This window comes from Herpailurus yagouaroundi, unplaced genomic scaffold (genome assembly GCF_014898765.1).
Source record: "Herpailurus yagouaroundi ecotype Mexico unplaced genomic scaffold, PumYag 29, whole genome shotgun sequence".
In the NCBI taxonomy this organism is placed as follows: domain Eukaryota; kingdom Metazoa; phylum Chordata; class Mammalia; order Carnivora; family Felidae; genus Herpailurus; species Herpailurus yagouaroundi.
In genome coordinates, this window is record NW_024412377.1 from 80958839 (window position 1) to 80971864 (window position 13026).

General features: G+C 36.3%; 1 protein-coding gene across 2 annotated transcripts in view; it reads right to left on the reverse strand.

Annotated features, from left to right (window-relative positions):
- LNPEP (leucyl and cystinyl aminopeptidase) overlaps nucleotides 1–13026 on the reverse strand; it is a 96274-nt gene that overhangs the window by 44756 nt on the left and 38492 nt on the right. For both annotated transcript variants that reach the window (XM_040447928.1, XM_040447929.1), the window contains exons 3-4: nucleotides 8825–8963; nucleotides 6900–7031 (exon numbers count right to left, since the gene is read on the reverse strand). In XM_040447928.1, the coding sequence (XP_040303862.1) occupies nucleotides 6900–7031; nucleotides 8825–8963 (271 nt within the window). The remainder of the gene's footprint in view (nucleotides 1–6899; nucleotides 7032–8824; nucleotides 8964–13026) is intronic.

Genomic DNA, 13026 nt, shown 5'->3' on the forward strand with positions numbered 1-13026 from the left:
TACAGAAGAATCCATACTGGAGCAATTAGAAATACAGATGGATTTATAAGGGCATCCCGAATATCACACTGATGAACTTGAATGTAATCCTATAGGCAGGAAGAAGGAGGGAGAGCGGGAGGGACACAGGGGAAAGAAAAAGCCAAGACTGCATACATTTTGGGATACAATAAAAAGTGCTGGGGGTTTTATATCAAAGAGTGTGATAACTACAACAGAGATGTAATTCAAGTGCTATGAAAGATCACAGAGGGAATGATTAATCCCAGCTGGGGAAAGAATGAGCTGCTTCAAGGAGAGGATGGTAGTCAGCTGGGTCTTGAAGCAAATCTGACTCTCCTAGATTGAGCCTTTTAGATTTATCCAGGCTGCAACATGTGAATCAACGGCTAAATCTGTGGTGCAACACTTGAAGAAAATTAATTGAATTTTATCAGATTTAAACCACTCTCAATATCCTTTTCAATGGACTCTGAAAAATTTTTTGGTTTAGACCTGAAAAAAACCTCTTTCAAGACAAAGGCTAGTAAATTATTTGAGCACTTAGTCACTATGTAGACTACACTTACCCTTGGACATTTAAACCTCATCAATAGTTGTCCATTCTTTACTGTTGAGCATAATGGCATATAGTATTATTGTTGGTGAAAAGCCAGATAATCCTTATCTCTGCCTTTGCCTCTAAGCATCATGGAGGAGACATGATAATCTTTTGTAACAAAATGAGTATATCCTTTTTAATTAGCAAAATCTAAATATACTGTGATCAAAATAAAGCTCTTCAGTCTAGAAAGGTAAACCAAATCCTACTGAACCTGTTCAATGGGCATAAAATATTCCCTGGGGTGATCAAAATAAGGAAGAATAAATAAATAATTATATTTCTATCATGGAAGAATAATCCCTTTTAGCTTCTTGAAAAAGACTCTTTTCTCCTTCTATATTGTTTGCTATATGAAAGTATTTGCTAACTAGGTCTTTACTGTGAAACCCAAGCATAAAATCCAAACAAATAATCACTTATATACATGGACTAATGACAAAGAAAAGCAGAGGAGCATAATTAGAATAATAAATTTTTATGAATTACAGATACACAAGACCCTTAAACAATCTTACTCAATAAGATGAAGAAAACTCAATCTAGACTTGCTTTTTAAAAAGGAAGACTAAATTAATTCTAAAACATGAAATTTTTCTTCTAACTACATTTTTACACTATCTCTTTAGTATTCATAATGTTTTAGATTTAGTGTGGCCCAATAACATTTTCTGAATTGATGAGAATATTCAGTATCTGTAAAATCCAATATGGTAACCACTAGCTGTAAGAACACCAAAAATGGTTACTGGGACTGAGAAAGTGAATTTAAATTTGAATTAATTTTTTTGCAGCTTTAATAATATAATTAATATAACTGTGAAAATTTAGGGTGTGCAATGTGTTGCTTTGATACATTTATATATTGTGAAATGATTACCACAGTAATATTAGTTAACACATCTATCATCTCACATAATTACCATTTCTTTTTTGTAGTGAGAACTTCCAAGATCCACTCTCTTAGCAGCTTTCAAACATATAATACAGTATTATTAACTACAATCACCATGCTATCCACCAGATTCCCAAACTTCTCTTAAAATTCCAAGTTTACACCCTTTGACCAACATTTCCCTATTTCCCCCAACCCTCAGATCCTGGCAACCACCATTCTGGTGTCTAAGAGTTCAGCTTTCTTAGATTCCTCATCTAAGTGAGATAATATATATAGTCTTTGTCTTTCTCTGACTTAGTCATTTCACATAATGCCCTCATGGTCCATCCATGTTGTTGCAAGTGTCAGGATTTCCTTCTTTCTCATGGCTGAATAATAATCCACAGTAATTTATACCACACCTTCTTTATCCATTCATCTTCAGACAGACACTTAGGCTGTTTCCATATTTTGACTACTATGAATAATCCTACAACTGACATGGGAGTCAGATATCTCTTTGAGATCTGGATTATATTTCCTTCAGCTATATATCTATAAGTGGGATTGCTGGATCATATGGTAGTTCTATTTTTATTTTTTTGAGGAAACTTCATACTGTTTTCCACAGTGGCTTTATCAGTTTATATACCACCAAGAGTGCACAAGGTTCCCTTTTCTCCACATCTTCACCAACACTTGTTAACTCTAGTCTTTTTAATGACAGTCATTCTAACAGGTGTGGGATATCTCATTGAGGTTTTGATTTTTATTTCCCTTATGATTGGTGATGTTGAGTACCTTTTCACATACTTGTATAGCCACTTGTATGTCTTCTTTGGGGAAATGTCTGTTCAGTTCCTCTATTTTTAAATCAGACTGCTTATATATCTTTTTGCTAATGAGTCATATGAGTTCCTTATATATATTGTGGATATTAATCCCTTAATAGATATATGATTTGCAAATACTTGCTCCCATTCTTTAGGTTGCCTTTGCATTTTTTGATTTTTTTCTGTGCAGAAGCTCTTTAGTTTGATGTAGTCCCACTAACTAATTTTTGCATTTGTTGCTTGTACTTTTGGTGTCATATACAAGAAATCATTACCAAGACCAATGTCAAGGAGCTCCTTTCCTATCTTTTCTTCTTGGAGCCTTACAGTTTCAGACCTTACATTAAAGTGTTTAAAATGTTTAGTTAATTTTTGTGAGTGGTGTAAGATAAACGTCCAATTTATTCTTATACATATGATTATCCAATTTTCCCAGCACCATTATAATGAAGATAATCCTTTCTCCACCACATATTCCTGGCTCCCTTGTCAAATATTAGTTGCCTATTCATGCATTTTTTTCCTCTGGGCTCATAATTCTGTTCCTTGGTCTATGTGCCTATTTTTATTATAGCATCATACTCTCTTAATTAGTATACATACTGTTTTGATTAGTATAGCTTTGTAGTACAGTTTGAAATTTGGAAATGTCATATCTCTCGCTTTGTTGTTTCTCAAGATTGCTCTGGTTATTCAATGTCTTCTGTAGTTCCACACAAATTTTAGTATTTTTTTTCTATTTCGGTGAAAAATACCATTGAAATTTTTATAGGAATTGCACTGAATCTACAAATGGCTTTTAGTATGGACATTTTAATAATATTAATATTTCTGATCCACGAACATCAGATACCTTTCCATTTATGTGTGTCTTCTTCAATTTTGTTCATCAAAATCTTATAGTTTTTACTATATAGATCTTTCACCTCCTTGGTTAAATTTATTCCTAAGCATTTTATTGTTTTTGATGCTATTGAGAATGGGATAACTTTATTTCTTTTTCAGATATTTCATTGTTAGTGTATAGTAATGCAAGTGGCTTCTGTATGCTGATTTTGTATCCTGCAACTTTACTAAATTCACTGATTAGTTTTAAAAGTTTTTTGGTGGAGTCTTTAGGATTTTGTCTACATAAGATCATATCATTTGCAAACAAAGACAATTTCACTTCTTCCATTCTGATTTGGATGCCTTCTATTTCTTTTTACTTGCCTAAGTGCATAAGCTAAGATTTCAAGTACTATTTTAATTAAGAGTGGTGAAAGTAGGCCCCTTTTCTTGTTCCTGATCTTAAGAGAAAGGCTTTCAATCTTTCACTGTTGAGTATGATGTTAACTGTAGACTTGTCATACATGACTTTTATTTTGTTGAAGTATGCCCTTCTATACCTAATTTGTTAGAGGTTTTTTTTTTTTTTTTAATGTTTATTCATTTTGGTGGGGGGAGGGAAGGAGGGAGGGAGGAAGACAGAGAGAGAGAGAATGAATCCTAAACAGGCTCTGAGCTGTCAGTCAGCACAGAGCACAATGTGGGGCTCAAATTCATGACCCATGAGATCATGACCTGAGCCAAAGTCAGAAGCTTAATTGACTGAGCCACCTAGGGGCCCCTGTTTACAGTTTTTATCAGGAAAGTAAGTTATACTTTGTCAAATGCTTTTTTCTGTAGCTATTGAGATGATCATGTGCTATTTATCTTTCATTCTATTAATATGATGTATCACATTTACTGATTTGCATATGTTGAATGATCTTTGTATCCCAGTGATAAAGCCCTCTTGATCATGGTGTATGATCTTTTTAATGTGCTGTTGAATTCAACTTGTTAACATTTTATTAAGGATTTTATGCATAGACATCTACTGCATCTATATTCATCAGGAACATTGGCCTATAGTTTTCTTTTCTGGTAATGTCCTTATCTGGCTTTAATAGGAGGGGAATGTGAACCTCATAAAACAAATCTGGCAGTATTCCCTCCTTTTCAATTTTTCAGAGTGCTTGAGGATTGGAATTAATTTTTCTTTAATGTTTGATAGAATTCACCAGAGAAATCATCTGATCCTGGGCTTTCTTTGTTGGGAGGTTTTTGATTACTGATTCAATCTCTTTACTCAATATTGATCAGATTTTTTAATGTATTCATGATTCATTCTTGCTGGGTTGTATGTTTCTAGGAATTTATCAATTTCTTCTAGGTTACCCAATTTGTTGGCCTATAACTGTTCATAGTAGTCTCTTATGTTCCTTTATATTTCTGTGGTATCAACAGAATTGTCTCTTTCATTTCTGATTTGACTCTTATTTTTTCTTAGTCCAGCTAAAGGTCTGTTATCGATGTTTATCTTTCAAAACAAAACCAAACCCAGCTCTAGTTTCATTGATATTTTCTATTGTTTTTCCTCGTATCTTTTATTTTTTTTTTAATTTTTAAAGTTTATTTTGGAGAGAGAGGGGGCATGAATGAAGGCGGGGTAGAGAGGGAGAGAGAGAATTCCAAGCAGAATCTGAGCTGTCAGTGCAGTACCCAGCATGGGCTCAAACTCAAAAACTATGACCTCATGACTTGAAATAAAACCAAGAGTTGAAGGCTTAACTCACTGAGCCGCCCAGGCATTCCTCTCTTTTACTTATTTCTGCTCTCATCTTTGTTATTTCCTTCCTTCTGCTAACTTTGGGTTTAGTTTGTTCTTTTTCGATTTCCTTGAGGTATAAGGTCGGGTTGTTTATTTGAGATCTTTCTTTTTTCTTAATATAGGCATCTACTGCTTTAAACATCACTCTTGGAACTGCTTTTTATGCATTCTACAGGATGCACACACCACCATATTATAGTATTAAGAGCATTCTGAATTTGGCTATATACTTACCTTTACCACTGTGTTGTGTATTTTCACATATTTTCATATTACTAATTAGTGTCCTTTCATTTCACCTGGAAGCACTCCTTTCAGCATTTTTTAAGGGGGTAAAGAACTCCCTCAACTTTTGTCTAGGAAAGTCTTTATCTCTCCTTCATTTCTGTAGGAAAACCTTGTCAGGCAAGAGTATTTTTTGATTGGCAGTTGTTTCTTCAGCACTTTAATTCATCTGACTCCCTTCTGGTTGCTAAGGTTTCTGCTGAGAAATCCACTGACAGACTTATCCCTTGTAAGTTACAATCTTCTTTCCTTTTGCTGCTTTTAAGATTCTCTGATTTTTGACAGTTTTATTATAACACGTCTCAGAAGAAACCTCTTCAAGCCGTTTGTTCAGTAACTTGTGAGTTTCATGAACTTGATTATTCAAATTTCTCCCCACATTTGGGTAGCTGTCAGCCATTACTTCTTTGAATAAGCTTTCTGCCCCCTTTTTCCTCTGTTCTTCTTCTGGAACTCCAGTAATTCACAAACTGTTTCTCTGATGGTGTCCCATAAATCACACAGGCTTGCTTCATTCTTTTCTTACATTTTCATTTGTTCTCTGGATGGATAATACCAACTTTCCTGTCTTCTAACTCACAAATTCTTCGCCTGCTTGATCCATTCTGATGTTGATGTTCTTTAGTGCTCTTTTTTTTTCATTCCATTCATTGTATTTTTCAGCCCCTGAATTTGTTTAGTTTCTTTTTATGATTTCTTTGTTAAAACTTCTCATTTTGTTCATGTATTGCTTCTTGATTCCACTGAATTGTCTTTTTGTGTTTTCTTGTAGTTCATTAAGTTTCCTTAAAACAGTTATTTTGAGTTCTTTAATGGGAAAATTGCAGATCTCCATGTCTTTGAGATTGTTTACTGGAAGATGTTTGTGATCCTTTGGTGTTGTCATATTTTCTGGACTTTTCATGTTCTTTGAAGTTTTGTGTTAATGTCTTCACATTTGACATGGCAGTCACCTCCTCCAGTCTTACCTAACTGCCCTCACCAATGCATCCAAACTTGTATTTCTTTTTTTCTCCAACAGAGTGCTGAACTTTTTGGCTAGAAATGTGGACTTCCACAAAGGCTATTTTCTCCAGGTGTTACTGTCTAAGACAGTATTTTCAGGTGCTCCCACACCATAGCCAAGAGGGCTAGAGATGTTTCACAGGGCCCACAGCCAGGACCATGGTCTGTATGCCTAGTACCTGATGCATAGGTGCAAAAGAGGCCTCCCAGGTCATTTGGCATTCAGTGCTGGATCCCACAGCTTCCACAAAGGCATTTTTGTCCATGGCTGGATGTCAAATTATTGTTGCTGGCATGGGAGGACATGAATGAGGGATACCTTATTCAACCATGATGCTGTCATCTAATTTTAATTAATTTAAATGTTAAAAACTACATAAAGCCAATAACCACCATATTGTACAGCACAGTTATAGAATCTTTGTTATACATATATTGTCTTACTGGAATTCTCTTTTAGAAACATAATTAAAGAAAACTTGAATATTATTGACTTTTAGGTATTCAATTAACAAAACTAAATATAAGCAAAAAGTAACATTCCTGGCATAAAATGTCAGAGTTGTGATCCAAAAGCTTGTTTTCCATTTCCAGAAATCATCAAAGAATTCCTTTTAACCTCTTGTGAAACAGGCTTTTGAGACAATTACCAAAACAACATACCAGGGTTCCATTTACGTCCTGACTCAGGTTCTTCATCTCCCCAACAATGAATGCAACCAGGTAAGTGCTCATTTTCACACTCTCAGAAAACTCATCCTGAACAAGTCCATCTTCCATAATGATTGATGAATTCTACAAGCAATGGGAAAAGATAACAGTTCTGTAATTATGGTAATAAATGACTTAATAAACTAAGAAATTAAAAATTCAAATACGAAATGAGTAGTGAAGATGTTGACATATTTTAATTTCTCAGCATAAGAGAACATGACTCTTTCTCCAAACAGAGAATGACCCTTACTCTCATTCTGTTCTATCATCGCTTATCATGAAAATATACTGAGTAGGGGTGCCTGGGTAGTTCAGTTTGTTGAGTGTCCAACTCTTGATCTCACCTCAGGTCATGACCTTAGGGTTGTGGGATAGAGCCCTGTGTCAGGCTTGGCAGTAAGTGTGGAGTCTACTTAAGATTCTCTCTCTCCCTCTCTCTCCCTCTCTCTCTCCCTCCCTCTCTCTGGCTCTCTCCCCTGCTTGCTCTCTCTCTCTCTCTCTAAAAGAAAAAAGAAAAAAACACACTGAATACAGTGAAAATCTTTAAGGAATTTTTAGTTTCAAAAGATGGTTTTAAATAAACATAACTTAGAGAAGGTAAATAACAGTGGTTCTGTTTCTTCCTTTTAAAATACCACCAAAACCAAAATCCTTCCTTATGACATAGGAGCGTTCCACTCTACTGCTACAAACACAGAAGAAGGAGCTAAAGTTAGAATATTCCTCTGAAAGATCTGAAACAGCTTTTAAAGTACCATGTTGGGGTGCCCTGGGTGGCTCAGTTGGTTGAGCGTCCAACTTTGGCTCAGGTCATGATCTCACAGTTTGTGAGATCATGACCTGATTGGGATCTGTGCTGGCAGCTCAGAGACTGGAGCCTGCTTTGGATTCTGTGTCTCCCTCTCTCTCTCTGCCCCTCCCCCACTCATGCTCTGTCTCTGTCTCAAAAATAAACATTAAAAAAAAAAATTAAAGTACCATGGTGATGACCCCAAGAAGGCTTAGTGGGATCAAAGGTGGTAAGTCACTATGCAGTATGTAGTAGACACAAGATTAGAGAAGCCTTCCAAGATTTTCTGACCATGAATTAAGATATGTTTGGGGTTACTAGGCAAGTAGGCATCTCACCTCTTTTAGAGGAAGATTAAGGTGAAGAGTAGGGCTAGGACTGGAACTGCTGAAGTGATGTCCCTATTGAAGGACAGATCACATCCTCGCCTGCCTACAAAGGTTGACTCCACAGTCTATTAGACGTGGCTACTCCTCTCCCCTAGCCACATGGGTTCTGAGAGGCTCCCATAAGATTCCACATGGCCACTCAGGTGTCATGAAAAAAAAAAAAAAAAACCCTAAGTTCTGTCTAGCATAAAAACAATTCTGCTTGGTTTTGTCCCCATTGCCTCCCACACAGAATTTACATCCAAGAAAGAGGTTCATGTTCTTGTTAAGCCTCCACGTTAGAATACTGATTTTTCAATAACCAATAAAACACCAAGGTCAATCATGATTCAACATTATCATGCACCACTATTTAGAACAGCAAATTCATCAAGTCTCAGAAAACATCACTGTGATTTTTAGTACTAGTTCATATAGTATTAGTATTTGCATACCTTTCATATACAGCACATACTTCATATTTCCTGCCCACACATTGCATATCGAGCAGGCCTTACTCTTTCTTCAAGTGCTCCTTGAGCTGACTTCTCTATTAATTCTAACATATATTTTAACTTCTATTTAAGCATTTTAAGAAAGGATAAGAATATACATGATTTTACTCATTCTCAACAGTATCACAAAGAGGAATTCAAATATTTATAACAAAGAAAGAGACCCACTCAAGGATTTTACATTAAGGAACAGAACAGTACCTTAGGCATATTTGATAAAGCAGTATATTGCTCATCCCTTATGATCCTGATGATAAATGTGGCTTTAAATCCTGGTTCATCAAAACAAGGAAAAGCAGATCTTGCTGCCAGGGGTTCAAACTGAGTTGCTGCAAAGTACCTAAAACAAATGCAAATTCATCCAATAGTTATTGAGCACCTACTATTCAAGGTATCCTGCCAAGTACTAGTGATACTAAAATAAACATGGTATAATCCCAGTCATCAAAGGATCTGCAATCAACTGGGAGAGACCTAGGTTATATGATGAACAGAAACCTGCAAGCTGCAAATCATGTCATTAATATTGAAAACAAAGCAGTGGAAATAAAGGATAGGAAACAAATTCTGACTGGCAGTTGAGATACTATATGGAAACTGGTGACAAACTTTTGAAGAGAATTTTAAAAAATGAAGAATATTCGAAAAGGTAGAGAAGGGAAGAAAGTATACTCTAGAAAGAGTGGAAAGCACAAGGAAAGACAGTGATGGATACTCAGGGACAGGAGGTGGCTGTCCAAGATGGCTGGAGATGAAGCCACAAAGGTAGCCTACAGCTGGTCTTAAAAAGGTTTCAGATGGATGATCACTATGAAGGGTGGTCATTAATTGCCATTAATCACCTGTACAGACCCTGGCTTCACAACATTAAACCTTAAACTTACTAAACTTTCATGAAGACTAAAAAAACTAGCTACTCTGTAGTATATTTGTTTCCTTCAAGCTTTTCAGAAATGAATAAAAAAAACTTCCTCCCTCTCCTACAGAACAGCAACAACATTTGAGAATTTAACTCATATGGAAGTCTTACATTAAAAGTTGGGAGAGGGTGCCTGGGTGGCTCAGTCAGGTAAGCGTCCGACTCTTGATTTAGGCTCAGGTCATAACCTCACTGTTAGTGAACTTGAGCCCCACATCTGGCTCTGCGCTGACAGTGCAGAATCTGCTTGGGATTCTCTCTCTCTCCCTCTCTCTCTGCCCCTACCCCACTTACACATGCTCTCTTTCTCTCTCAAAATAAATAAACAAACTTTTAAAAAAACTGAGAGAAAAGCATAAAAAAAGAGGAGAAAATCAGATTTCTAGTTAAACAGAGGAATAAAACAGATCTGCATTGGGGAAATCATCCAAACATGGCCAAGAATAATCAGGGCAAGTATGGCCCTGTTGTGCATATTTCAGGTACTGGTCAATATGGCACATATACAACCACCACCCTGGACAAGATGGCCTAGCTTGCTTAGGGCTTAGTTTCCACTTTTAAAAGACAGACAGAAAAGAGTGTGGGATTTGAAGTAAGAAGACCCAAACCCTGCACTTTACCAGCCATAGGAGTTCAGGCAAATCAGTAATACACACCTCAATTTCCTTATTTAAAAAAATTTTTTTTGACATTTAGTCATTTCTGAGAGACAGAGACAGAGTGTGAGCGAGGGAGGGAGGGAGAGAGGGAGACACAGAATCCAAAGCAGGCTCAAGGCTCTGAGCTGTCAGCATAGAGCCCAATGGAAGGCTCAAACTCACAGACCACAAGATCATGATGACCTGAGCTGAAGGTGGACCCTTAACCTACTAAGCCACCCCGTGCCCTCCTTATTTATTAAATTAGGACTGAGTAGGATCCTCTGCCAAACACCTAGGGGTCTTGTTAGAATCAAATAAGACTATTCAAAATAAAAACTACTTGTATGCCACAACTGCCAACATAGATGTTTATTATAAATGCTAGACAGTCATAACTCCTCATCCACACTCAATATTGTGTTTTCCTGATAAGAATTTGCCAAAATAACTGTTTCTATCAAGTAAACTACATGAAAGATAGCAATCAACATATATGAAACAATTTAAACATGCTATGTTGCTAATATTCAATTTCTTCACTCCATTCCCCAATTCTTACCTAGTTAATAGAAAATTGTGAAAGAGGGCCACAAGGGACCAGGGGATAAAGTTTAATGATATCTATACCATTCATATAAAAAGTCTATTTAGATGATCACTTTGGATAAAAACTGGATCATAATGTTCTGAGGCAAAGACAATCTTAAGTTATTTTTGAAAGAGATGCACTATTAACTATTTTACATAAGTCTCTTTGAGAAGGCTGCTGCTTGAGGATACTTATAATCTATCTTATCTATGCTGAATACCTTGAAGCTTATTCTTTCATTAGTGACTTCCTTTGCTTTCAGAAATATTAGCTGCAGTTTGAGCACTATCTCCAGTAGTGCTGAAGACAATCATGAATTAGCCAGGCTTCACATAAGAGAATTCTAACCACTGGGAATAACAATAGGTAAATAAATGAACAATGGGTAGTGTGAACTAGGGAGGCAGTACATCATAGTGGGGTTAAGAATGGGGTTAAAATGAGTTTGAGTTTGAGTTCCCCCCTCCTACCTGATAACCATAAGGTATTATTTATGCTCTGCTTTTTTATCTGTAAAATGAATAAAATATTAATATCCACCTCTTTTGACAGGATAAAAGATTAAACATATAAAATGCTTCAAACAGTTTCTAGCACTTGAGTTCTCAGTAAATATGGGCTATTATTATCACTGGAATTCAGGAAAGTGCACATGAAGCTTATTGTAGCAGGTGAGGGCTATGAGATAAAACAAGGGCCAGAGCTGGAAGAATCTTGAACTAAATCTTATCAGAAAAGAGGAAGTGTGAAGGCTCTCAAACCAAAGACCAATATGGTTAGATCTGTACTCTAGAAGTATGAGTCTAGGCAGTGTGGAAGATGGTGGCAAGAGGAGGGGAAAGCAGTGACAAGATTAGAAGTCAGTTAAGAAGATGCTTGAAGTGTTCAAAAAATGGCACTGAGAGACTGAAGGACAAAGAAATAAAACACATCCCTATCCTAAATTGTTTACTAGTTCTTTCAGCATCAGTTTATTATCTAGAATCTTAAGTATATCATCAACAACTTCTAGACTAAACTCCAAGGTCACTGGCCATTTCCCCTCTTAAATAACGTAAAGTTCCCTTACCACAAATACATGGTTGATATTTACATATACTCTGATTTCCCTATCAATAAGGAATATATCCCTAATTCTTTTATCTACTTATTTAATTATTCTTATTATACTTGGTGGAGGGGGTACAAAAAATTTCTCTAACAGAACTATGCAAAACTATGCAAAATTTGGAGAAAGGCAGAAAATTGTTTTGAATTAAAGTTTTCAGACACCTTGAAAGGCATAAATAATCTTCTCAAATTTATCTTCCATGAAGACATATAATTATGTGGGGCACTCATTTGGCTGAAGCAGTCAGGTTAACAGATTTATATACTTTCTGTAACAGCAGAGTTTTACAAACTAATTTGTTTTAATAGATGTAAAAACACTTGCTGGGGCACCTGGGTGGCTCCGTCAGTTAAGTATCCAACTCTTGATTTCAGCTCTGGTCATGATCTCATGGTTTGTGAGACAGAGTCCCATGTTGGGCTCTACAATGACAGTGTGGGGCATGCTTGGGATTCTCTCTCTCCCTCTCTCTGCCCCTCCCCAGCTCACACTTTCTCTCTCTCTCCTCTGTCTCAAAAATAAATAAATAAACATTTTAAAAACACTTGTTAAAAGCATTCTATTTTTTATTTTTAAGGGATTGTCTTCTCTATTTTTCTAGAATTTTCCACAACTCAATCTAGCCTATGGCAAGAGTCAACAAGTGACCATACCCAAAATCAGCTTTCTTTGCCATACATTTATTCCTTCCATTATATAGTAGGAGTAGACTCAAGGGACTCCAAGAGCAATAATGATTCAAAGAGGTGACTACTGGATTTGTCTTAAAGGTGTGTTTGCATTGTTTTTACGTATATCCTCTAATTCTTAGAGCTGATGAAGATTATAAAAGGAGAAGTAAAGCCAAGAAGCCACGGGCTGCCAGTATAATTACAAATTTGCTTTTAACGTCAGATCTCATGCAAGAGCCAGCATGCCATTTTTTAAGTAAAGGCAAAGAGAAAAAAGTATTATTTTTTAAAATTTGTTTTTAATGTTTATTTTTGTTTTTTAGACACAGAGAGAGAGCATGAACAGGGGAGGGTCAGAGAGAGAGGGAGACACAGAATCCGAAGCAGGCTCCAGGCTCTGAGCTGTCAGCACAGAGCCCAATGCAGGGCTCAAACTCACGAACTGTGAGATCATGACCTGAGCTGAAGT